Genomic DNA, 27,690 nt, shown 5'->3' with positions numbered 1-27,690 from the left:
GCAGACAGCAGCAGTGATTCGGCTGCGCAGGACAACGGGAGAAAATCTGTCCGTTTCACACCATGGCGACCAACTAAACGATGCCTTTCGCGGAGGTAAACGGAGAGTGAGTAGTTGTATCTTCATAACACGCCTGCTGCCCGACACTGTGTGACATCCTCGCAAATTGTGGCCATAAATATTGGGAAAGGTTGCGAAGGCAACAATGGGACTGTGTGTATGTTTCAGACTGACTGGCTATGTTAGCTAACCAGGAGCAGTCAGCTGGCACAGTGACGGGAAACCTGCAGGTTTATAGCTCCTGTACGGTCCCCTGTCCTGTCTCTAAGTCCCTGCAGCTTAACTGTCTCTTATGAGCCATAAATACTTCACTCAGGCAGAGAAGGAGCCATGAATTCTTGCTGGATGCTGGTGAATGAAACTGGACTTGCGTTATTGAGCTGGTTAGCTAGTTAGTTGTATTTACATTATTATGACAACAACCAATGACGATCAAGTAGACCTCAATTTGCCTTTCAAATCATTATCATGATGTTATCTTTATTATTATAATTTTCATTAACATTAAGGCTTATAGTTTTGTGCCTCATCTCAAGACAAAACTGCAAGTCCTAGAAGAAGCCATCTGTGGATGAAGTTGGAAGTGTGGTTATCTTATGCTATTCCCGGCTTTCAAAGTATGGTATAGCTGTCACTGAGTTGTCTCCCGCGGCTTGTATCCGATATACTCATTAGGACATGCATGCATATATCCAAATTTAGATTGTCAGTCGTCTTCAGCCGTGATGCAGATGTTGTGTGCGCTCCCTGCACCGCCGGCGCGTCTCCAAATAGCGCCTCTTCATATAACGGGAGAGAAAAGTGTTTCCACCTGCAAAGGCAAGTGTTAAAGGTGATAACAAAAGGTTGACGTCACCGGGCTCATCCTGCCTGATCCTGCCGCACAACCTCGACCACTGAAGAGGAGGAGGAGGAGGAGGAGGAGTGCAGGAGGAGTAGTTTCAGAGGAGGAGAGCAGCTTTTTTTGCCGTAACGTCTAATGGTTCGTGTCTGGAAGGAAAAGGTCTATCTCTGATCAGATTTCGGGTATCCTAAGGGCGCACTTAACTAATGGGATCCTATCGATGTTTCCCCCCCCTGCAAAGCCTGATCTTTACACGGCGGAATGTTAATGTTGCCACAGCCTGTCCGTGTTGTCTTTGGCTGCTTTGAGTCTGGCTTTATTGTTGTAGTCGCTCTATAATGTCATGGAGCTTGACGGATATGATTAAAAACATACCGCAGTAAAACAATACTTCTGTGACTGACTGGACAATGGAAGTGGTCGGGTTTGCTCTGCACATGGTAAGATGATTTAAAAAAACAACTGTGAGATGTGTAAGAGTGATGCTGAGAGATAAAAAACAGTTTTGTCTACATTTGCATGACCTTTCTTTTCTGAAGTTAAAAAAAAATCTGTCGTTATGTAAAATGCCATTATCTCTCCTTTACCATAACAAAGTAGAGGCTGTTTAGTTTATGACAGCAGGGAGGATGTGCTCCTGTGCTTACTCAAGCAAGAGCCTGACATTACTTGCCCAAAAGTGCAGTTTTGCAATGTAGCTTTCTTCCCTTACATTTCCCAAAGAGCAGATAATTAAATTTCAGACCTTGTTGTCTGGGAAACTCAGGCCCCTAGACTCTGCAATTATCGTGTAGAAGGAACCCTTTTTGCATTGGGGTGCTATGTTTCCCAGCGCAATGAAGATTAATTAGGTCTTAGAAACAAATGACTGTAAGGCCTCTCCCATTCTGTAACACTCAGTTCACCTCTAATAGCACAAGTCTGACGGATACCTAGAAGAAGTTCTTCAAAGATACTGAAAGATATTGTGATGCGAAGGCTAAAAAAAAAAACCCCTCTTACAATACACATGTAGATTTTGCCGTAGCTTCCAGCTATAGTGTTTGAAGTAAAAGTTTAACTTTGGTGCAATAGTTGTGAATTTCTGTGCGTGCTCTCGACGGTGTGTTTATTTTTGGTTTAAGTCTGATGTGTGTTCTTGTTTGCTCTAACTTAGAGAGGCAGCAGAAAAGCCTGAATGTCAGGAGCACCTGGTTCATTTGTTCATGTTGTGCTGGTCAGCATTGTAGAAAATGACCGCGTTCCACTGAAAGGGAAATACCACTTGAATGCATGTGTTAATTAGATCTCTGCATGGCTTTTCAAAGTGTCTCTCCTCCCCTGCCCTTGAGTCATTTGCTGACTCTTTGACCTGTCACCGCAAACCCAGAGTCTTTGCTGAGGGCAAACTGACAGGAAGGCAAGTTTGCATCTGGTTTTTCAGCCAACCACTGACAAATATATTGGAACATATTGATTTACATTGTGGGCAGAGGAGGGTAATTTGTTCTAAAATACTTGTGTAGCGTCTTGGCTGCTTCAGTCTCCCTTGCCTGTAGACAAGGTTAAACTATTTCAGACAAAAAGCACATTGTGTAGAGAACATGCACACCTACGTGTTTAAGCTTCCTTGAGTGGAAGCTTTGATGTAGAGTAGTGAGTAGAGTACAGTGTGAATGTAATATGACCACCCACACGGTTTTATAGACACTAATTTCACTGTATCAAACTTTCTTGTTGTAAGCAAATGGCAAAGCAGATGTTAGTTGGTCTCACCGAGCAAAATCAACCGTTCTCAGCGCCTCAGACTGAAGCCCGGATGTTTTGTGTTGCAGAAGGTTCTCCACGTGACAGCCAAACGTTCTGATTCCCAACATTAAGCTTGTTTCAGACAGCAGTAATAAGAGGATAACATCAAAGCTCTGCTTTATATCTCTGAGACTTCAGAGCAAGACTATGAATAACAGATCACAAGGTACAACGAGTGAACCAAGAGAACTTGAGCAGCTTTTATGTTTCAGCTGTTGTTGGGATTCACAGGGAGCTCATTAAAATACATTGATTAGTAACAGTCCTGATTCTGTGATTGTTGACTGTGAAATGGCTCGGCTAACCAGCATATTTTTGATGCAACAATTTTCTGTGCTGGGATGAGCCACTTGGCTGATGCTCATTTTGGTTTATTCAAAGCCTGTCATTTGATGTAGCATTTTAGAGACGGTGCTTGAATTGGAAATGTGTAACCATGTGCTCTCCCCAATGCAATACATTTGTTCCTTTCATATTCCACCGGGGGCCTGTGTATGTTAAATCTCTTGCAGGTGTTGTCTGTGAATTTTATGTGCATAGCAGATTTTTATTTTCCTCACCTCGGTCATTTTAGATGAGCAGCATTTGCGGAATATCGTCCATTTGCTAAATGAGGCTGCCCCCCCCCCCCCCCCCCCCCCCCCCTTTGCGGGGCAGCAGGGCAGAGATTTCCCAGGTACCAATGATCTGCCAGCCGACTCCACCTTTCAGTCCTCCAGTCGGCAGTGCAGCTGTCAGCCCACACTCACCCACATAGCCACCCACCACTTGGAGAGAGTCTCTGTGAGGCCACCTGATGTCTTCTCGGCTGTATGAGTCTGGTTTCAAACAGGGAGCAGATGTTTGGTAGCCTTTGTGTGAGTGGGCAAAGTCAAGAGACACAGTGTGAGGGTCAAAAACAGGTCAGGCTGGGTGTAAAGAACTGCGGCCACATGATACATCCAGATCAGGTGTTTAGGACATCACGGGCAACTTCTGATTACCTCTGAGAACAAGGGACCGACCTGCAGGGCTGCGGCTGTGGGTCAGCTGTTGCATGGCATTTGGTTTGGTTCACATGGGTTGTTTTGTGTTGTGCCAAATGACTGCAGGGGATAGGCCTGGTTTGAGGATACAGTTTGTGTCTTTGTTTACTACATTTTTGTGTTCTTTGTGACTTTTTTTTCCTTTTTGCATGGATTTGCATGTTAGCCGGCAGGTCCAATTAGGGCAAAAAGCTCAACTCTTGCTGGATAGTTTGCGTAATCAGCAAACCCTGGCCTTAAGCCAGGGAGTGCTGCAACCTGATGTTACAAACACCAAGACCAAAGGCCTTTCAGAAATTGTTGTGTCTTCAGCTTGAGGGCAATCGAGGAAGAATCTAAACCTCCCGGTGACATTCATGGCAATAACAGCAGTCAGAGCAGCGGGAGGAACGAGGCTTGGTCTAGGACAGCATCTCTGTCTGATCAGGCTTGTCGGAGGCACTGGAGACGACAGGGTTGTTTATCCACCTCCATCTCACAGGAACGGCAGAAGAGCAGGGCAGATACTGTTATCTGTTTATGGCACAGGATAAGGCCATCTCAGTCGGATCACTGACCCTCCACTGATACTCTCCACCCCCAATACCATGCCCTCTGTAATAAGAGGTTGCTAGGCGAGTCCCATATCTCTCTTAAGTAATCCTAATAGATGCCATTAGCATGTCCGCAGTTATTGCTGCAGTTTTCCAACGTCCATGCCAACTGTACATATCAGGGCATCATTAGCCACCACCAGAGAGGCTCAGAGCCTGACCCGGTCTGTGGGGCCACAACAAAGCACCAGTAAAGCTGTCGGGGATATCAAGTGGTGAGGATAGAGGGAGAGTGAGCTCAAAGTGTCATAGTTGGCGCAGACATTAGATAAGGCTAAGCTACCAGAGGATTAGTGGGGGAGGAGATGTAAAATGCTGTCGGCTAATTGGGCTTTATTTTTAATATTTCAGAGGTTCATTAGAGACTAAATTGGTGAAGGATTTCAGTTCTGGCTGTAGTCTGAGAGTCTTTTTGGGACAAGCCTCACAACCTGAATAATAGCAGATCATTTCTTTCTTGTCATTGAACACAGGATATAATGTTTTAGGAGAATACTATTTATGTTTAACAGAATTTCAGTCATGTTACATGGTTACATTTTTTAAATTTTCTTGCCAAAAGTATGTGGTGCTTTGTGTTTTTTTCCCTTTGTAATGTTTGGCAGAACACAATAACCTGAAGGATGGAGTTAAGGGTATCATACAATTATCTTCTCCAAAATGACAAAGCAGTGAGTGTCTGCGAAGGCCTGACGAGGCTCAGAGGCTTAGTCTGGGTGCTAAGAGCTATGCCGGGGAGGGACGGAAGCTGAGCTGGGAGAGCTGCTGAGGTGAGCGGTCAGCGCACGGCACTTTGCCATGACCCTCCTCAGTTTATTATCTGTTGCACCACTTCTCCAGGCCTCAGTGTGTGGGTGTGTTTTTCTGTGTGCGTGCAGTGTGCTGGAGAGCGAGCGGCGCTTAGAATGGGGCCCTTTATAACCTCCTAACCCTCTGGTCCTGTTTGCAGCCATTGTTGGCCGCAGTGAATGGTATCTCCGTGCCTTGAAAAGTAACCAGATGACATTCTTCCTGTTGTTCAAAAGGGCCCGGGGTTGTGCTGTGAAAAGCGGCTGAAAGCATAGGCTAAGACTGTGACCTTCAGAGGCTAATCTCTGGCATGTCATTCAGTGCCCGTTTGAAGCAAATGCAGACCTTTTTCCCTGATAGCAATGTACCAAGTCAAACAAAGCAGAAATTCCTCTCAGGTTTTCAACAGTTACACTCCAGAAACAGTTAAGTTAGTTTTTTTTATTTTTTTTTATCGAACCTCCACTTTAAAGGAACCAGGGGGTGTTTTGTAGCAGCTGAACTGAATCGTTATTCCAGACAGGCAGTGTGTCTGACACCTACATTGTCCAAACAGTCTCTCCAGCCTGTGACTGAGCCCACTGTACACAGACCTGTGGCATCAGCAGCCGCTCTGTACTGCATGCTGAAATACCGCCGCTGCTGTGAAAGCAGTGGGGATGAAATGCACTTAGTGAGACAGTAAACATCGGTGCAGCTCTCAAACTAGCTTACGTTGTTTATGTCTCCTCCTCTCTGGTGTATTTGCTGTCTTCAGCTGGCTGCGTTTCCTGGAATGTGCAGGGATGCAGTTGTCGCTTTGCGGTGGGTTGGGGGGGGGGGGGGGGGTCTGGCTATAATCACAGTTCATAGTTCAACTCTGTAGTTGGACTCAACTAAGGACAGGTCACATTATTTTCCTGAACTACAAGACCACACTTGATATTACTGTCGTTGTGCTTTGAGATGATCTTAACAGGGTTTTGATCGTCGGTTGCACAACAGGATCACGGTGGTTTTATTCATGCACATTAACATGTTTGAAAGTTGCTGTTTAAACTTGAACTGTTCAATTTTTTTGACAACGCTTGAAGAACAGTCTTCACAACACAATACAGTAGTGCTTCAGTTGTAGAGCTAATTCTAACATTTTGACTCTCATCACCCCCTTAAACAGAAGCTTCTAGTCTACTACTTCAGTCTTTATCATTAATGTGTTCAAGGGGATTTGCTTTTCAACATGTCAGAATACACTTGACTGGCATTGAGCTGTCTTTGTGCCCATCTAAATTATCTCTGAGAGAAGTTCTTTGGGTGGGAACAAAGTTTTCACCTTGCGTTCTGTGAATAGCGCTCCTGCTTCCTGTGTTAGCGCGGTGCCACCTGTATGGGGTTAAGATCGGGGTCAGACCTCTCGCACGAGTCTGTTGCCGGGGCCCCTTTTTTTTTTTTCAGGAGCCGGTTGCGCCGGGGACTGACGTGCAACATACCACAGAGAAGGAAAGCTGTCAGGTTTTTAACGCCTCTTTTGTCAGACGTCTTTCAACGATAAACGATTGGCATATTTCCTGCCATTTCCCCCCTTTTTCACTGCGCCTGTTGAGTCTGAGAGCAAATAATGAAATTGACCATTATGCAGCTCGTTTGTGTTTGCAGCTTGTTTGTGCGTGCATGTGCGCACGCATAAAAAGGCGAAGTTATTTACAAAGGAGGCATTGAATTAGAAAAGGAAAATGTCAACTTTTATCATGCCACTGCACAACCATTTTGCATTAGTCAGAAAATATCCCCTGAAGTAGTGTAACATCCGCAGAATGTGATGGAGATAGAGAGGGAGACGGGGTGGGGGCAGAGGAAGAAGGGTGGGCCACAATTTGAGAGGCCTACTTGAAAGTACTCGTGTGTAAAGAGTCCTGAGGCAGGTCATGTTGCTGTGTGACAGAGAAGCATTCGTCTCGCCGTATATCTGACGTCCTAGGGTCTCATTGCGAGGGTTCGCCTGCGCTGCGTGTCGGCTTTCTGTAATTAATAGCCAGTAGCCCCCTTCACCCCCATCAAGGGACCAGGTGCTGCTTAGATCTGCTCTGGCATGGAAAGACAGCAGATACGCTGGTGGTGGGTTTCACTGTTATTGGGATAAAACTCGCAGATGTCACTAACATCTTTTCTCTGTGCACATATACGCATGCAGCACCAGACCCAAAACAAAGAGATGTTTAATCGTTACGGTGAATTTGCTGAAGGATAGCTTGTTGGTAAAGGATGTGGTTCATTTAGTCCACTTTATGTCAAGCACCATTCTTCTCATGTCCTGTGCTGTTTAGCAGGGCTTGCGGCCCTGACAGATTGCCATCCCGATGGGGAGATTTACCCAGCCAGCACTGCCAATGGCACTGACACCATCATTAGGCTTTGATCAGCTGCAGTCTGCAAGGGGAAGAAGAGAGAGTAATATTCTTGATCTAATTACTAGGAGACATTTCAGGCAGTGTAATGTGTGATTTAACCTCTTGTCAGAGGCTATAAAAGGAAGCTGGGTTAATCTTCCTGGCAACCTCTTTTCCACGCAGGGGAGAGTGCCTTTAAATTTCCTTTTCCCATGAAGCTGGTAGAAACGAGCATGTCAGTGCGGTATGCTACCACACCACGGCTGACTTTCTACTTGAAATCTTTCAAGGCCAGAGTTCTCTGACCTTTGAATGTAAGCAACAGCTCGTTGGCAAAAACTCATGCGCTATGTGGCTTTAGAGATTGGCAAGTAGAACAAAAAAAGCTGTCCTTTGACTTATGTATGCTTCCTCCAAATGGATTGTTTTGCAAGCCCCTTTGTTTCTCTTTCTCTCTCTTTCTTCCTTTCTCTCTCTCTCTCTCCCTCACCATCACCACCCACACACTGCAGCATGTTGAGCACAGGAGACTTGATTGAACAAATAGATTGCAAGTGGAATCGAGGGGTTTGGGTTAATCAGTCAAACATAGTTAAACAATTCTTTAGACATGAAGGGATTAGTCTTGCCTGCGTTGAGCTCATCAGAGCCCATTTTCCCCAGCGCTGGCCAGGCTTTTAGGGCCAAGGGCCACGGCCTGGCTGGCTCCATGGAGAACCACACACGCACCCCTCAGCATGCTCCATTGCCTCTGAATGCCCCACCACTCTCCTCTCCCTTTGTTACCGAGTACAATTGGAATGATGGATTAGCAAATTAAATGCAGACCTTTTTATTCATGTCCATCCCCGCGCAAAGTCTCATTCACTGGATCTATCACAAACCTAGTTTAAAACGGTTACCAGGTCTTTTAATTCCTTCAGAAAAGTGTCTTTTATCGTTCAACTTACTCTTAAAAACTAGTTCAATGACTCTTTCCCAACATAAAGGCTCAGGGTATCTTGTTTTTACAGAATGACTTCCCGTACATTTTCTACCCCTTTCATTACTGAGTGCTGATCACACTGATAGGAAGTGGCCCTGATATGATGATGTGTTGGCAAGCTCGGTGCACAGCTGCAGCCAGCCGTAGCCTGCTCTAAATTACCTGTGTCATTGTCTCCTCCATGTTTCCTGAGAACAGAGCACCAACCCTGTTGGCCCACAGATAAAATGTACCTGCCTCACCCACACTATCTTTCAGAAACCCAGGATCCACACTAGGACTGGGTGATAGGGACAAAATCAAATGTCACGATATTTTTGACCTCAATATTGATATTGCGACAGTGTTATAGGGATGACTATTGGTGCTTTCACAAAATATTTACACAGTGAGATTTTTGATAAATGATCATCAGTAATGTGGATATAATGACTAAGTGGGTAAACACCAATAATAGAACAGCTAGAACAGTCTGGTAAATAGATCATTTTACTGTAATGCAACATTTAAAACCAGGAAAAGACAACACTTATGCTATATCACAATATTATGATATCTAAAATCTAGGAAGATGTCTAGTCTCATATCACATCAATATAATATCAATATATTGCCCAGCTCTAATCCACTTTATTGTACCTTTGCTACTTTTCAAATACCATCATGTTCTTTAAACAGTTTGAATTTCATTAGTTTTAATCTGTGTTCAAGTTGGTTTTGCAGTAGTTAATGTGATGTTTATATGTATTTATTTTATAAGAATAACTAATGTTTTAACCCAGAGCACTTAGTTGTTTCTGGTGATGCTATCCTTGAATCTTTTTGAGGTCACTTCACTCACAGCACCTCTCCCACACATACATCTTATGTTATAAGCAAAGATTAGTCCATCAACAGAACAATAACCAAAACTATTGTGATAATCGATTATTTAAGTTTTGTCAAAAGAAAAAAATCACTGGCTGCTGATTCTGATTTGTGAGGATTTGCTGCTTTTCTCCATCGTGTTAGACAATATGGTCTTTGACTTAAAGCAACCTTATGACATCATCAGGGCTCTGGAAACTTGTGATACACATTTTTTACTCTTTTCTAACAAGATAAAAAATTGATTAATTGAGAAAAATATCAGCACATGAATCAATATTACAAACAGGTGATAGTTGCAGCCCTAGTTGTAACTGGTGAGGTATGTTCAGTTTACATTATTAAGGTTTCATCTTCTAACATCCATCATTTTAATCATATAGTGGTGTTTTCTTAATGTTGTGAAACGTAATGATGTCTGAGAAGTTGAACTCCAGTAAGACTTTCTATTGTTACACAGTCCAATAAAGACTTGACATGTGATTTTCCTGTACTTTCAAAATGATGTGTTTTTGTCAATGTTACATTAATATTCAGCATCCATGTTACAAACTTTTCACTCAGTTTACTGCCAGTGCTTTCCCCTCCCTGCATCCCATTTTCACTAGTTTCATTCTCAAAGTTCAGTTTTGAAGCCCGGTCTCCTACTTTTTTGTCTGTTTCCCACCAAGCAGTTAACACAGGCCCCTGCTATCTCTCTCTCTCCCTCTGCCCCTCAGTCCCTCCTCCAGTGCAGTGTGGGGGGTGGATTGCAGTGCTCTGTAGAGACCCCAATTAGCAAGACTAGCAGGCCTCCTGAAGGTCACTCCCAGAGCTTTGGTGTGAGAACAGAGGAGGGCTGGGCCGGTCAGGAGCAGCTCTGAGAGTTACAGGGCTGAGACTCTCAGCTGGGCCCAGGAGTTCTCACACAATAACCACACTTTCTTAACAGCAACAGCAGTTTGCATATTCCCCATTTTTACATTGCACAGTGTTGGCAAAAAGTGGCTCCGGATTTTGCTAAAGGTCAAGCGTTCTCAACGGACTGTCATAGTATACTGTGACCATATCTGAGAGATCCATTTGTCATTAGCTCCAAAGTCCCCTACTTCATCAGCCCGTGTCTGGTGTCGGCTATCTCGGCCTGATTGATGGCTCTGTCCTTATTGCAGGGAACGGGGGTCGATGGCAAAAAATTTGCTGCTGGGTGCATTAATGCTGTGTTCAATGGCAGAGACCTTTGAGCATGCCTCATCAGTCTTGAATCATTGGACGGCCGCAGGAGATCTGTATGAGCGGCCGTGATGCAAGAAAGCAAGAGAGAGAGAGCGATAGGAAAAGGAGTTTTTATCAGCTGGGCCAACGCTATTACTCATATGACTCTATCTCACTCGCTGAGAGGAGAGGAAGAGATTGAATATTTTGATTGAGTTAAGATTTATACATTCGGCCCTTACAAACACACACTAGTGTTGTTACTATAAGTGAATATTTACTTTGTTAAAGTTTAATTTTACTATTGATAGTTTACACATATAGAAGCCTGAACCAGCCAGATGTCAATCAGACCTAAACCACTGTCAAATTTAGGATATTTTGTGGTGCCAATGTAGTTAAAATTCTCAGATGTTGCCTAAATATAAGCAGCCGTACAACTTTTCCTAAATCAAATAAAAAAAATTTTAAATTTGCTAAATTTAGATTTAAATCAGGAACTATTTTATTAAAGCATAAATCACTGATATCATGAATCTGACCAGACATTTGAAGCTTTCTGTACCTTTTGATACTTGGTGTATCAAACCTCAATACTTTTTTGGTACTGACTTAAATGTGTTTGTTGCCAGGGGAACCTCTTTTTAAGGTGCAAACACATCTGCTAAATCAGTTATTCAATAATCATAAAATGATTTTGTGGTTATGTGACATTTAGCTTGTTTGCTTTGGTATTATAGTGATTGTTTTTGTATTTTAAACCAGTACCTGTGTAGGAGTAAAAATTCTGGTTCCATGACAACACCAGTACACACCAGCAGTGTGTGTAGCCTCACAGTCAGACAGACAGGCAGACAGACGGAGGGCCCTGCGAGCCTGGGAAGGCCAGATGTTCCCATGCACACACAGAGGTGAGATGTTTGCCATGCCGGGCCTGTGTTTGCCTGGCTCTCCACAGAGTCACCGGCTGGCTGCCCGGTGCCCAGAGCCGGTGTCTGCTGGGGAAAGAGCCGGGGGCGGAGAGGCGCTCGCATATACACAGGAGATGAAGGAGAGACCACAAATGTCTTGTGTGTCGCCAGGGGCAAAAAGGAACACATCTCACACAACCTTGTCCGGTAGAGAAAGATCTCTTTTATTCCTCAGCTGGTCTGTTGATGCGAGGGGACTCGTTTGGTCTCGCTGGAGGCCAGACTGAATGTCAGAGCTGCCACGGAGGCGGCTGACCTTACCAAACTTCCATAGACACAGGAAGGAGACAGATCAGCTCGTATCGAACACATACGCAGCAGGGTTTGAAATCAGCATGTTGGGATTTGTTTTTGATTCGTGCGGCTGCATTTCTCAGTGCAGCAGAATATTTTAACCAGTTCTGCCATGAAAATCCACCAGACCTGCATCTCAGTAATCTTAATAACTGAACCAACGTGCTTCCGTCGAATCTCGGTGAGAGCTATTTCTCTGGTATGCATTAAAAAAAATCCATCATAAGATCTGAAAAATGATGCCTGTCATGAGACCTTTTTAAAAACTAACACTAACAAATGAACCTGTATATAAAATAACAGAGTTGAAGAATGAGCTCTGGCTCACTAAAATCCTTTTGGAGGTCAGTGTTTATACTTATAAATGATTGAGTTTCCCTGAGTTATTACAGCATCTAGATGAGACCTTAAGGTGTTTAAACCAACAGCGTGTGAGCGATGTGTCAGCATTAAATAAGACGACTAATAGTAAACAGGATTAAGCTGTTTTAATGCAGAATAGTACAAGGTTGAATTGTTTCGGGCCAGACATAAGTCTAATTAGGGTTTTTCTTTCTGTGTGTGTGTGTGTTGGTATATATACAGCTCATATGGGAGAGAGGCCAGTTAGTATAATGGCACAGTGGATAAATCTCTCACAGCAGGCCTGTGTAACACTGGAAGCTGTTTTTGTGCGTTAAGCCCTTTTAGGATGATTTGTGAGAGTCAGCGCTTGCACAGTTCTGCCTAGCAGAGCTGCTCTGACCCCCCTCTTAAATCAGCCCAGCCGCACTTGCAAACAGGCCAGGGCTGGTTAATGCTGGGTCAATAATATGGGTCTGGGTGGGACAAACACACAGAGACTTAACTTTTTTCTCTGTTAAACACAGCGTACATGTCAATAAGAAGGAACTGGGAAAGCTAAAGGAGGTCATTATTGCTGCAGGGAAAATCAGTGGTGTATATGTTCGCCTGTGTTTTATATGCATGTACTATGTATATATGTGTGTGTGTGTGTGTGTGTGTGTGTGTGTGTGTGTGTGTGTGAGACAGAGAGAGATGCAGGAACAGATGCATTGATTCAATTTTGTTTGCTGAGTACTCGGAGCAGAAATGTAAGCCGTGGGAACACCTGGAGAGAGGGGAAAATGGGAGAAGAGGTGGTGGTGGTGTCAGCTCTGCTATTGGCTCTGCACCAAGCATACACACACACACACACACACACACACACACACACACACACACACACACACACACACACACACACACACACACACACACCTCTGATGTGCGAGGGCAGCCTGGGATCCCAATCAGCAGCACTTAACAAAGCTTTCCTCTTTCTCCCTTTAATCGCAGGCTCAATTTGTCACTGGGGTGTCCAATTTCTGATAAGCGCTTTGACTGAGAGAGGCGAGGTGGGTGTGGGGAAGAACACAAAATGGATGCACCTGCTAACAAATGAAATCAAACCACTCCATCTTCATTTCCCTTTTTTTCCGCCAGCTGGAACAATGCTGCCGCACTTTAGCTCTCAACACATTGAGTTATTTCCCACTAACCAGGGAGAAGGCCTGGCAAATAGGTAGACCCAGAAGTCTGCTTTTTAACCTCTGATGGGCAACTGGGCTCGTTTCTGTGACACACCTTCAAGGAATTTTATGTAAAAGGCCAGTTGAATGACTTTCAGAGCAATTGTTTCTATCTATTTTCTATTTTAAGTCATTTTGAGTGTGTATTTCTTTGTACGTTGGAAGTATTTACAGTAGATCAACTCAACACAGATTCATCTGTTTGTTTGGGTTTCTTCATCCTGCCCGTAACACAACTATGCAAATTATAACCAAGCATTCCCATAGCAAACAACTCGAAAAACCAGCTGCCTGAAGTCTGAAGATGTCTATCACCGCACATACCCTTACACACGTGGAGATAATAGATTTACGGTTGTTTAGTATCTGTTTATCTGTGTTGTTCTAAATATGCCCTCCTAGCCCTGTACAGAACCCAGCAATCTGGCATCTGACACGGCAGCATGTGACTCAGCGCATTGTTGTCTGGTGTGATGTTGGGATATGTGAAGATAACACTGATGTGGCTGCACCGCCGAGGAGATGAAAGGAGCAATATTTCTCTCATACGTACGGGGCTCCGTCTCCAAGTTGTGTAACCCGGTGGTTACCAGAAGGCTGAAGTTTCTCCACGAGATGAAGGGTCTCCTCCATGATGCATTCCTGTGCTTCTCAGTCTTTCTCCGCTCTTATCATCTGCCGTATCCAATACACCGAGCTGTTTTTAGTGTGTTAGCTGCAGTGCTAAAGGACTGGACCAGCCTCTTACCCTTGTCATGGATGATTTTTTAGAGCAGCCCCTGATTAATTTTAATCATTTCATGTTAATCAGAACTAGTTTGAGATGCGTTATTACATGAGTAAATCAAATCCAATTTCTAGAGCTGCTTCATGAGATCTTTGCTTTCCTTTTCTTTTACTTCATGTCTTTATTTCTCCCTTATGTGGTTTTGGACTGTCATGTCTGAGAGTAGGCTGGCTTTTTCCTCAGTGAGCTTCTGGCAGCACTCTGGATGGATTTGCAGCAGATAAATAAATAACTAGGCTGGCACCCCTCACTTTGGATCCCCTCTGTTTTGGCAGGCCATCCACACTGCATTTTCTATCAGGTGTAAACATGTCTGTCAAGCGGCACAGCTAGGGGCCCCGGCATTTTGGCATTCATGACGCCATGCATGCTGCGCTGCCAGCACTTTCTGTCTGCCCGCCTGACCTTGGCCAAGCTTGACATGACTGAGCACACTTAGCTCTATCTTCCACATTTGTTGGGCGCTTCGAGAAGCCAAGTGGGCTTAAGTGGCTGTTAGTGAAACTGACCCCAAGTTGAAGAGTGGACCTTGGCTGGCTGTCCTCGCAGCGCTGACGTGGCGGACGGGTAATGACCATGACATAGCTCTGGCAGAGATAGCCAGGCCAGGCCACTCACCGCCCAATATCTTCTCATCCTCTCATCTCACCACCATTAATGTCATCTTCTCCACTGTGAGGAGCTCTGGACATCATCCAAGAGGAGGGGCCACGGGCTCCAAACCACCCTTGTAAAGACGAGAGTGGAGGAATGAGGTCACTCTGATAAGAAGAGGCCCCATACTTTCAAAGCATGTCTGCTTTTTTTTTTTTTTTTTGAGTTTCATGGCACACAGCTTCTCTAAGAGCATGTTTTCTCATTGTGAAACCAACTTTCCGTATCTGACACGTATGCAGAGATTTAGCCGATCCAGCTGTGGTCTATGCATTATTCTAGGGGCATGCTGTCTCTCTCCGCTCCATATCCACCATCTCACCTCAGGGAACTGTCACTTTTTCATCAGTTAGTTACTGAGCGTTCATACAGCCTCCCAGTTGTATCGCAGACCCCTCCCTCCCTCTAAAGGAGAGTAGTTTCAAGTAGCTGTCTTCCTCTCTCCCACACTACTGCAGCAGTTTCCTTGTTTGACAGTTTTATCCCTGACACTCAGCGTCTTGGAACTTTTTGGAACCACTATTTTACAGACTCTCGATTCGTGTGCTAGTTGGGTTTGGGTTGGTTGTCTCCTCTCCGTTTCCACCCTCACGCTCACTATCATGGCTATCTCCCGCTCTCTCGCCCTTTCTCTTTTGGTGTGAGATAACAGCCCGGGTTGATGAGGGGTCTCTGCTGACTGAAAAAGCAAACGGCCCGTCCCGAGCGCCTCAGGATGTGCTGGAGTCATCAGGATCCATTGTGTGAGACTGTGAACCAGCCTGTGGTAGCCTCACATGCCCGTGGCCCTCTGCTAGCAACAGAAATCCTTTTCTACTTCTGTTGTTTGTAAAGCCTGACGGGCTAATGAAGGCCATACCGATGTGTCATTTCTTCCTAATGTGCTCAGGAGCCAAGGCTTTTTCCCCTTTCTTTTGACAGAATGCTCTGGCTTGGTATTCAAGGGTAAAAAGCTGTTCTCTTCCTCCTGCTCCTTTCTTTACCTCCTATTCAGAGACTCAGCTTGCAAAGAAAAGTAATTTCACTCTCTCTGTCCCTGAGAGAATCAACACAGTGAAGTTGCATTGAATTTCTACTGCAACATTTTTTTTCTTGGCTCTATTTCAGACCCATAACCTGGGGGTAAACATGCAATTAAAATAACAGCAGCCTGCTTTCTCCACCACTCTCCTCTCCCTCAGCCGTTAGCACAAGCAATGTACAACATGGTGACTTGGTTCTCCTAATTGCTTTTGCTTTTAATTGGTATAGAAAAGCTGCTAATATTCAACCAGCAACCAAATATACTTTCTCACCTTGTTTTTTTTTTTTTGTTGTTTTTTTTTTCATTGTTTTTCTTCATTAATATAGTTGTACGCCTCTCCTTCTAATGAGCTTATTTTTGGTGCACAGTCCTCGCTTTTCCTCATGCATCACCGCTGGTGGGTATTTTAATAGATGATTTCCTATGCAATTATTCTGATGCAATTTCTAATAAATGCAGATCACAGTTGATGGAAAGGCTATTGATCAAAAGATTCAGCACATAAATGCAGTCAGCTGGTCTCATTTCCTAAATGGCTTCCGTCTATCCTGTTCCTTCTCTTCTTTGCACTTTTTTTTTTTTTTTAAAACTTTCAAATGGCTTTCTTTTTCTCCTTCCCCACCGAGGAATGAAAAGAAAAATATAGGTCAGCTTTTATGGGAACAATTTGACACATGACACAAGCCATGCGCATCACTTGCTGAAGTCCTGCTTTGTCTGCTAGCCTTTATTTGTCTATAATGAAAGCCACACAGTTATTCGCACACTTTTATTACAGTTCTATAAGTAGCTGGTGGAGACTTGCCGAGTCACGGGGGCCCCCTAATACTCTGAGAACCCCGTGGTGTCTGTCTGTATGGGGCTGATAGTGTGAGACGCCTGGCTAAACTCCACCAAACCAATCCCTGCTCCATAGGCCTGCCCAGCTGGCTCGCCTGGCCCTCCGCAGACTCAACTCTGTTTCCACTCAGGACAGGAGGGGCTGTGTCTCTGTATCACAAAAGGCTACTAAGCCACCTTTTTGCCTGGATGAGATTGCTGGAGAGTCCAGACCTGGCAAAACCTCCTGCCTGGTGGTCTGAGAGCAATCAGGAGCGGGTAGAATGTGCCAACTGCGACCTGCGGAGAAGCACCTCCAACTTTAGTGAGCACAGTCCCTGTCTGGACTTGACACCCTGTCAGGTGTAGTCATCCTGCTCCTGTTACAAATAGTCGATGTGTCGAAGAAGCCTGTGTGGGGGCGGGTGCCTTTGTAGAAAGCTCCAGTGTTTGGCGTGTGATGTATATTTGAAGTCGCTGTGGCAGCGGTGCTGATAGGCGAGTCAGTAGACGTCAGGCTTCTGTCTGTCGGGTTTCATCTCCTCCTGCTCTGCGCTGTAAAGCAGAGTGTCAGCTGGGGCATTACCATAGGCTGACCTTTGCCGCCGCACTCCCCACTGCACAGTTTTCTGACATTCAGGGGCGCTGTGGGGAAGGCAGGAAGGGGGTGGGCTGATGGCCTGTTGGCTGTTTTTTGCCTGTAGTGTGTTGATGTGTGTGTTCTTATAACAAATGAACTGACAGTTTATGCTGGTGTTTTTTTTTTTTTTTATTTCATTTCCCACATCAATCCACTCTCTTGCCACTGTTTCGGTTTTGAAACCCCTAGCACAGACACTGTTGTTTTTGATATTTAGTTTTCTTCCACCCCAAACCTGCTTGTTGTCAAAGAGATTGCTGTTATCTTTGTGTGAAATCTTGGCACCCTGATAAATGAGAGAGAGCTGGAAATCTTGCCTGCCGACATCAAGGCGCTATGTACCTAAAATCCTTCCAAGGCCGAGGGAAAAGAATAACATATCAGGCCAATTAAAGTTAATGCATGGTGACACGCTGAATCGAGGGCAGGGATTGCTGCCATATGGCGGTCCAGGCTGTAAATCAGAAAGCAGGGGAAAGGGAGGAGGATGAGAGGAGTGGGAGGCCGGGCAAACAGAAAGGGTGACGCAGCATCAACGGCGCAAAGTGGCCCCCAAATCCTCATATTTGTTTCAAGACTGCGGCTCCGCCACCCGCCAGCCTTCCCCTCTCTCTACCCTTTTCTCCCTTCCTCCCCCCCCGCCGCCGCCCTGCCCCTGCAGCACCCCAAGGTGCAACGCTCTCAGGTATCTGTGTAGAACTGGCAGCTTCATTAAGGCTTGTTTTTTCTCCTCTCGCTGGGAGGATTTAAATGAGCTGTCATCCTGACCTTTTTGAGCTCCTGCTTTTTAAAGCAAGTTCAGCCCCCCCATCCCCTTAAACCCGCCACCCGTCTTTCTCTCTTTCCACCTTTCTCTCTCGCTTTGTCACTCTTTCCTCCACTTGTCTCTTCTCCCTGCAGGGGGGGAAGACACTTTTAAGCCATCACCCTGCGGCAGACAGGCATGCCAAGGTTGTTTTGTGGGTAATTGCCTCTCTCATAGACGCTGTTTGTCTGCGCACACTTGCCGCCCTCTTCTGATGGCACGCAGCAAAAGGGGAGGGCACGGACTCTGTAGACTTAATTTGCTCCCTGACTGTTCTTCAGTGCTGATTAAGCAAGCATCTGTGGTGTTTTGAATACAGCAGTAAGCCAAGTGGAGCATGGCTAATGTTTTCTCCCTCTCTATTACATCAGGGTTATTGCACAAAGTGGCAGGCATTTATTGGAGCTGTAGCCCCGTTTATTCATTTCTTTTCACTGCATCCTGAGCGGGCTCCATTGTTTAATGTCCCCAAAATAAAGGCCTCTTTAAGGTCTAGAGAACTGCAGTATCGATCAGAGACTCACTAACGTGTCAGCACCGGGCCTCTCGAGTGTGTTCTTTTTGAGTGTACAGGAGTCATTAATTTCCTCCGCCGAGGTCTGGCGGAGGCGGAGAGGTAAAGCGCAGGTAGCAGGGTCCAACTAGCTGACTAACATGCAGGGCGAGGAGGAGGAGGAGGAGGGACTGAGTCGATTTAAAGCTGCCAGGCCCTCAGGCTTGTCTGCCCGTTTTACTTCAGCTGTTTGATGTTTAATTGAAGTTGTTATTGGCATCAAATGTCACCTTACCTGATGCTCCAGGTGTGAATCAGTTTCTAATTGAAAGGTAACTATGTCTCCCTCAGCCCTGTGCCTCCGGGGATCAGCCACAGAGTTCTATTAGTCTGGACCCAGCCTCTGTATCGCCATGCACCATGTGTTGCCTCGCAGTTATGTCTGACTGCTGACCCCCCCCCCTCTCTCTCTCTCTCTCTCTCTCTCTCTCTCTCTCTCTCTCTCTCTCTCTCTCTCTCTCTCTCTCTCTCTCTCTGCAGTGTGAGGAGAAGTGTGTGTCCCATGTTGCATTAGTGTCTGTGTGAAATGCTGGCCTGTCTGCCAGGGCCAGGTGACCTCCCCCTCCAGCTTCTCCCCCACACGCAGATGAACACTGGACTTCAGAAATGTAAGTACTGAGCTCCACACACACACACTCACACACTATTAACTACCATCACCATCCCACACAACAAACCAAGCTGTTACAATCCCGATGCCTACCCCACGTCAGATGCCCATGCCAACCCCGGCCTGGTTCTCTTCCTGCAGCTCTGTGTTAAAAACCAAAATGAGAGTATTTTCGTGCTCCAGGATGATAGATCTGTCTTCAAGGGAAATTAGGATGAACTGCACCATTAATTTGCTGAACATTGAATTGGCTCCCTCCCTCATCGCCCCCTGAAGATCTGTCGGCCACAGGAGTGCAGCCCTGTGGTTCTAAAAGCTGCACGCACACTACAGCACTGTCATCAGATTCATGTGTTAGATTTGACCGTACTTTTCACCATCAGGAAGAGTCAGTTACTGTCAGACTTGCAGACAGATTGCGGCTGAGCGGTTTTGGCCTGATGATCTTGTAATGCGAGCGAATCTAAGACGCAATCTGCTGCCCCGGTTTAACAGCAAACTAGTCGGATCTGGCCCAGTTATTTAAAGTGTTTGAATTTTACAACTCAACTTGGATTCTTTCGGAGTGAGGGGCAGCAACACAAATGGAGAGGTGAAGCCAGCAATCGCCAGTTAGAGCTGAGACTCTTAACTGAGTCTGAGAAAAGTGCAATTGATCACGTATCCCTTTTTTTTAAATACGTTCAAATGTACATTCGTGCTCTATAATGCTGTGTATGCATTGTCTGCGCACAGTCATACTTGCATATTCTCATTTTCTTTGTCCCTAATCATAATAGAGCTATAACTCCTACAGTGAGCGTTTTAGATATACCCAAAAAATCAATCACTTGCCAGACATGGATTACAGCAGTTGGTAAGTTTTATTTATTCCATCATAAAAAGTCTACGTCTCCATTTCCTCCTGCCTCTTTCTCTCTCTCAGAGTAGAAACTCAGCCCCAGCCTGACCCATTTCTGCTGCAGTTCTTTTTTTTTTTTTTTTTTTTTGTTGTAAAATGCTCCAGCTCATCAAGACTGTAATTTCAGAATCACAGTAATCAGCCAACCCCCAGGAGATCAGCGAGCGTGAGGGAGTCTGCTAAGTGCCAGCGTCTGTTGCCTCACTCAGGCAGGCTAGTGACATGGTGCAGCCATCAGCTAGACTGTTTCTCTGCTCTTCCTTTATGTGACACACTAAGACACATCAGAGCAGGAGGCGCAACTGGAGTTCAATTTGTTTTTCTGCCCAAAACTGTAATCCATTTTGGTGATGGAGCGTGCTTCACACAGCACGGCCGATCCTAGAAGTGTAATTTCAATCTATTTTTTTTTTTTTTTCTCCTCGTCATTCTCTCATAATGCTTTTCCTTTTCATCTGCTCTTCAAAGTATCATTAACAGGCATGGTGTTATATCAAAAGCCGTGGAGCTGTATTTCATTTAGACTAAATCATTTTCATCAAAGGGCCACTGGAAAGAGTGAGCACCAAAAAAAAAAAAATCTGTACACTCTCAGGTTGCCTCCCTCACTGCCTACTGTCCAACCCCTGGAAATCAAGGTTTTCTTGTGCAGTTGTTGTGTGTCGAGGCATTAGTTCCCTGTGCACTGCCACACACAGCCAGAACCAGACCTCAATCCTCAACACTCACACAGGCCTTGTCCCTGTAGGCTGTCCGCACATGCCGGGGGCCCCGTTGTCTCTTCAGAGCCCCATCGTTTACGCAGCATGGAAGATAATTTGACAGCTTAACTCCATGAGAGATGTACTTGACTTGCTTTTAGGTGAAATTCATAGACTAGTTGTCGCTGGAAATCTTTATTCAATATACTGACAAGTTCCCACAGAAAAATGGCTCAGATAGAGTTTTCATAATTAGTTCCAATCTGTGTTCCCATTATCCTATTCTTGAGCTACATCCTTCCAGCTACTCAGTGGACTACAATACTGAGTCCTGTAGTAGAGAATCTTGTCTTTGACACTTTCCCCTCCCTCTATTTTAACCAAGAGCTCCAGATCTCCAGGCTCGCCCCCTCTCCTGCGGGTGAATCTGTGCATAGAGGAGTCATTTAAAGTTATGAGCTTGCAGGTTGCTGTCAGAGGCAAGGCTAGAGCAGCTGCTCTATTTATCATCAGGGAGTGACTGTTAACAGATGATGGCTGTGAAATGTAAAGGCTGACGGAGGAGTAGATCAGGTACGCAAAGAGACAGTGGGTCACAGAGAAAACAGCTCATCTCCCAGGCAGGATGATTCAAGTACCAGGAAATGGCCCTTGGTCCTCAGTTCTTATAGGCAGAACAAACAGTGAGTACAGCTGGACCACTTGGCTGATTTTCACATCTCAGTCCCCACTGAGATCAAAAGCAACCATCTTTTCTTCCTCTCCTTAGTATATTTTTTCATTTTTCAGAGGTCTTGCTCTATCAGCATGGGATGCTCTATTCAGCTGCTATTTAAGTCTGCAAAAATGTAAGGAGGTGGCTTCATGTGGGAAACCAAATTCACATGTCTAATTTGACGCCGAAGCCTCAGACCCAATTTCCTGCTCTTGTGTGAAAATTGCAATTTACAGCAGCATGAGCCCCTGCCCCCTGCTGCTTAAACCTTGTTCAATTAAAACAGTAGTTTGAATAAAAGAAACCCTAATTAGTGCCTGCTGACTGTGCACTTGTGTTCCAGCTAGCTAGCTAGCAGCGGGGTAATTAACATATGGCCAGACTGGCCTCTTTCCCCTGTTCCCTCCCTGGGAACGTGCTTAGCTGGAGATCTAAGAGATGATATGCTCGTAGCCACCAGCAGCCGCCTACAAACTTCACTCATATCCTCATTAACCCTCCCTTGATACTTTAAGCTCTTCAACTAATCCAGGTTTCAGGTTAAGGTTGAAATGCTAATAAGCTACATTTGCTACCAGAACATATAATCAACAACCGCCAGAACTGTTAAACAGATGTAAACAACAGGAGGTCGATTTTATCCACCGTTAGGGACAAATACTCTAAACAGTAATTCACTGATTTTTTTGATTTTTTTTTTATTACACATTTTGTAGCATTTCTATTAAACTCTTCTTTCTGATTTGCTTTTTTCCCCCAGAAAATGCCTGCCTGAGCTTTGTTAACAATGTATAATCCCTTTTCCAATTTAATGGATTGGTCAGTTTCCAGACATTGACATTGCTTTATTTGCTACTTGCCTGAGTCCAACAACTTAAGTATAAAACTCATTACACAAGTGCCAGTGGCAACGAAATAACACTGTACACAGTTATATGCTCACTGCAGTGTTACTTGCTATATTTCTCAATCTAAAGGCAAGTGAAAGCTATTTCCCCTCTATTTTAAAATAATACAAATAACACTATAGAACTATACACATATCTTATCCTAATATCACTAATATCACTATCCTAAAATGTAATTGTGAACAGTTTGTCTCAAATGAAAATACAACATGTTTAATTTTGCAGTCGGACCCCAGTTAGACACTAAAATTTGTTGTTGTCTTTGTTGATGCTCTTTGAATTTGACTGTTTTGATCCATCAGTCTTGCATGCTTGTATTAATTATCCCCACCTCACCCTTCCATGTCTGCTCAGTGTGTGTCCTCATATCTCCACAAAGCTTGTCTCCGCCTCTCTAGACGCAGAGAAAACCCTGAATGATGACATGTCACATTTAAAGTTACTGGGGTCTTTAACATTCATTCGTGCTGTCTACAATCCTGGTTTCATCCAAAAAAGCAGATTCCCATGAAATGATAAAAAAAAAAACTTTATACATCTCTTCCCACCTACTTACAACACTTTCTACCTCTACTCTGACGTGAGGTTTTGACAAGAGTGCAGACCAAGGGGGCTGTGCCAGAATCTCACAAGCTCTGAATCCAGTATATCTTGAATACTGATAGAAAACAAGTTGCACTTAATTAAAGTGTAATTTTCTTGCTTTAAATGGTATGCACTGCATAGTAAATAGAACCTGTTCATACTGTGAAAACTGGGTGAGTTAACTGTTACAGTCAAACTGCCCTTGTATTTATTAAGCCTGCTACTCTGTCACTTTACAAAACATAATTTCCAACAAGGTCATTAATCATTACCTGTGTTTGACAGGTGAAGTCCATCCTCAGCATGTTTGTGTGCTTGTGTGTAAGTGTTCATTTATCAGTGTTTGCTTACCCCGGCATTTATTCAGCGACAGACATTAGGCCGCTGTGATGGCGGGTGTCGAGCTCCAGCTCCTTGGCCCAGACCCCTGCATTAATGAGGCTGCCATCAGCAGGCTGAACACTTAGTCACAGCAGCCCCCTGTGTGCCGCCCTATACCGGCCCCGCACATCGCTGCCCATTGTTTCCTGTTCACAAATAAAGCGGGAATTAATTAGCCAGTTGGCACAACTCTTGGTGCAGCCGTGTCAGCACTCAGAGATCAGCTCTGTGCCTCATCCCTCAAGCTCAGTCTGCCTACTGTGAGGCTGAGCATAACGGCCACGGCCGCATGAAACCACAGACCTCTGCCAGCAATTCAGACATTTGAAATTACTGCTCACTCAACAGTGAGAAGTAGCCCGTATGCTGCAATGACAACATCTATTTTACTTGAACTGAAAAGCTCCCTATTCAAAAAATAATGAAAGAGTGAGTTGAATGTAGCACAGTAATCTGATACTAGTGATCCGTCCCACAGATCAGCTGCACTCGTGTCCATCAGTCCGAAAGCTGTGTATTGTAAGTGGGTCAGACTGGCGGGGCCGAGGTGATCAGGGCAGCGGGATGGAGGAAAGTGAGGAGAAGAGCCTGTCATTTTCTAAAAAAAAAACAATTATCACTGACTTTTATTTGAAAGAATTGGAAGTGAGTACACTGGATTGCAATGAAACATGCAATCACATCCACCCAGACTTAAAACAACAAGATGCTGACAACATTAGCCAACACCTGCATTATCTTGTCGCACATTTTAAACAGGCTCATAAATAAAACACACCCTCACACATGCACAAACACGTAATCATGTTCACATTGTCACTTCGGCATTGTTAAATTTAGCCACAGTGCTTAGCAGGTGTAACAAATGTCTGCGAGCGGAGGCCTGGGAGGTGTTACCGCAGATCAGAGACATTGCTGCTGTGTCTGATTACTTGTCTGCTGTCATGGAGCTCTGCTCTCTGCATCTATCTCTTTCTTTCCTTCTCCCCAAAGCAGCCACAGGGGACCATCACTGCCTCGCTCATTCTTTGTTTAGTTTGTGATTCAGTAGCAAGCAGCGCAGCCCCCCCTCAGATGCATGCTTATTGTTTGCCCAGATCCTACGTCAATTAAGGCCACTAAAAGCTCCTGACCTCAAAGTCGCCAACAGCACCACAAAATTGGATTTTAGACTGAGAATGTGTCCGCCACAATAATTCCGCTGAGAATGAGCTCGGAAATCTCTTTGTCCTTTTGAGATGGGAGTTGTGATGGTTTAGGAGAAAAATAGTGAGGTATGGAATATGAGAGCACTGTCCAAATCAGGTTCCTCTCAGCTGCTCAGATTACTACTGATGTGCTCTTTTGTGCCATGTACACTTCTACCTGGATTAAATTGTCTCTCTCCCCACTCTGTTCATCCCCCCAATTCTGTCTCCTCTTCTCTGTCTCACCTCTGTCCTCCACCCCAGGGGACACCACACAAAGGATGAGATCCGCTCCGTTTCCAACCCCTGCAGAATTGGATGCTTATGCTAAGAAGGTTGCCAACAACCCCCTCACCATCAAGATCTTCCCCAACAGTGTCAAGGTCCCCCAGCGAAACCACGTGCGCCGTACAGTAAACGGGCTGGATACATCAGGCCAGCGCTACAGCCCTTACCCTTCCTCTCAGGCCAGTGCCAAGACAGGCCTCCTCGCCATCGTCAAGGTGCCCACAGTCAAAGGCATCCTCAAAGATTTTGCTGGCAGCCGGGCTCGCTTGCACCCTGAAGTCATCATGAACCCTCCCACCGGACCTTACCAAGTGGCTTCAACTAGCACTTTAAACCACCACCACCCACCTCTGCTGAACCTTCCCCGACCCCAGCAGAGCTTACCCCTTCAACCACAGGACCCGCCTCAGACTCTACAGATGCCCCTCCCTCAGCAGCAGGGTCACACCCAGAGCCTCAGACACCCTCCCCCAATGGCCCAGCACCCTCAGGGCCCATCCAGACTCCAGACTCTGTCTCAGCACCCAGCCCTTGGCCACCCACAGGGGCCCCCTACTGTCATGCTTCAGCAGCAGCACCTTCAGCAGCAGCCGCCACCTGGCCTGCAGGGGAGCAGAAAGCTGCCAGATGGCGACGCACCGCCTAACGTTACCGTCTCTACCTCAACCATTCCACTCTCCATGGCCACCGGGCTACACCAGGGCTGCCAGGCTGACCTGAGCACCATCGTGCATCAGATCAACCAGTTCTGCCAAGCTCGGGCCCAAGGTGCAGGAGCCACCTCCATGTGCGAGGGCCAGATCGCCAACCCCAGCCCCATCAGTCGCAACCTGCTTATCAGCGCCTGCTCCAGGGTGTCCATGCACAGCAACCCTGCCACCCCTGGGTTCCCCCCACCCAACTGCATTATTGGCCCTCAAGAGAAAGCAACTGCCCCAGTGGGAGCTCATCCTCCACACAGCGTGGCTGCTATGAACCACTTGCCTTCCAACCACACTGATCTCAAGCAGCAGCACCACCTCCAGCAGCACCTGCATCCCCAACAGAATCCGCAGCAACAACAGCTACAACATAATTCACAGCAGCAGAAGATGCGCTCTTGGAATCAGCACCAGTTGACCCATGTACCCCACATTCAGAACGGTGGGACCCACCTCTGTAAGCAGCCTTCCAGGGACCCCGCCTTCCATTTTAAGGGCATGGGCTACCCTGCAGAGGTGTGTGTGGGTCAGCCTTACACACTGAAACCTCCCGTAGAGAGGCCCACCCCCTCTCCCCCTGTCAACAACGGCATGCCCGGTCCCATGGCCCACTACACTAATGGTCACTACTTCCAGTCCCACATTTGGAACAGCAGTATCCTACCCACACCCAACAGTGACAGCTCCGGGTCTCAGGACGTAGCCATGCCATTCCATGGTGCGGGCCCAGGGGGGTGCACCACGCTAGACTGTGGGCCCCCTGGGGCTCCCCATTACAGGCTAGGAACGAGCTCCTCCACCTCCTCCTCCTCCGCCCAGACTAATCTGATGCAAACAGCAGATTACTTGGGTGGGGACTTCCAGACGCCCTACTTCCGCGATCAGAATCTAGGGTTGATGGGCAAGATGCACAGGCCTCCTCTGAGCAGGGTAGGTCCGGAGGTTGGGGATGGCAGAACCGCTCTCATCCAGCACCCAGGGTACAGATAAGCTATGGCCTTGTCTACACAACATTTATCAAAACCCCTTTGTTTAGTCTTAAGAAAGGAAACACATAAAACTAAATTGATAACTTAAACAAATGACCGCTAATCTTAAAGAGGGCAAATTAATATATTTAATGAAGAACAGTAGTTTTTTGGTTCTTTTTTAATTAATCTTGCAAGTGATCAATTGCTACTTTTTTTTTTTTTGTTAATGAGTGCTTTTATGTGGCACTTTAGGGAACTTTTTCACGTGTGTGTACACGTCTGTACTGTGTGTCATTCCCTGTTTCTTCCTCTATCATACTTGTCTATCTGTGTGCCTGGATCTTCACAGATCCTGTGTTATTTCTACTTCAGACCTGTCGGTAAAGTTTTCTTATGCATGTAAGAAAGAAGAAAAACAGATATATCCGTCACTGAAAAACAGTAACATCTATCGGTGGATGTTTTTTTACAGGGTCATGTCAGGAAACTTCGGCTCTGACTAGTTTTATTAGACAGGTTACTCATTTTCATTTTGGTGTTTAAGCTCAAACCTCACAGTAACTTTAAGATTAAACACAATCATAACCATTTTCTTCTTGAGGACAGAAGAAAGAGTAATGGTCTTGTTTCAGTGTAAAGCCATCAGACACTGGACTACTAAGTACAGCTGGAAAAACTTGCAGTATGCACATGTACACAGAGGTTTTATTCTTTTTAAATGTAATTATTTATTTGTATAGTAGGAATATTCAAGCTTGATTCCTCTCTGTCACTTAAGGACGCATGTAATCAGGTTGTTTGTACATAGTAAGGATCCAGCAGGGAGCAAATATGTTAATAAGGTGATGCTCTGTTCTGCTTAAAATGCTGCAATGAATTCAGGTGTTTAAAAAACTTTTTTGCCGATGCCAGGAAGGTTTGGCAACAAGATTGTGAAAAGTTTAGTGCAGAAAAGTCCTGAAAGATAAACTCTTATACCTTAAAATGGCCAAAGTCAGGTTAACAAGGACACACTGTTATGAAGATGTGCCATTTTATTTTTGTTTCCTTTTCAGATTGTTTTTTTTTTTTTTTTTTTTTTTTTAACCATGACAAATGTATTACTTGAATGTT

General features: G+C 45.3%; 1 protein-coding gene across 3 annotated transcripts; it reads left to right on the top strand.

The window, feature by feature from the left end:
• Positions 1-27,667, top strand: fam222ba (family with sequence similarity 222 member Ba). 3 transcript variants are annotated; one of them, XM_042431491.1, is made up of 3 exons: positions 1-95; positions 19,110-19,237; positions 24,882-27,667. In XM_042431491.1, the coding sequence occupies exons 2-3, from the start codon at positions 19,156-19,158 to the stop codon at positions 26,594-26,596; spliced, it is 1,797 nt and encodes a 598-aa protein (XP_042287425.1). In that variant the 5' UTR covers positions 1-95; positions 19,110-19,155; the 3' UTR covers positions 26,597-27,667. The 3 variants fall into 3 exon arrangements, with proteins under 3 accessions (XP_042287425.1, XP_042287424.1, XP_042287426.1); XM_042431490.1 differs by having other exon boundaries at positions 1-106; XM_042431492.1 differs by lacking the exon at positions 1-95 and adding an exon at positions 1,032-1,344.
• The last annotated feature ends 23 nt before the right edge of the window (positions 27,668-27,690 follow it).

This window comes from Thunnus maccoyii, chromosome 13 (assembly GCF_910596095.1).
Source record: "Thunnus maccoyii chromosome 13, fThuMac1.1, whole genome shotgun sequence".
Classification (NCBI taxonomy): domain Eukaryota; kingdom Metazoa; phylum Chordata; class Actinopteri; order Scombriformes; family Scombridae; genus Thunnus; species Thunnus maccoyii.
The sequence above is the reverse complement of the archived record's forward strand: the minus strand, read 5'-3'. Positions and strand labels throughout refer to the sequence as shown.

Coding starts and splice junctions, on each gene's coding strand:
- fam222ba (XM_042431491.1), top strand. CDS start 19,156: ATGCTGGCCTGTCTGCCAGGGCCAGGTGACCTCCCCCTCCAGCTTCTC. Junction 19,238..24,881: donor GAACACTGGACTTCAGAAAT/GTAAGTACTGAG, acceptor CCTCCACCCCAG/GGGACACCACACAAAGGATG.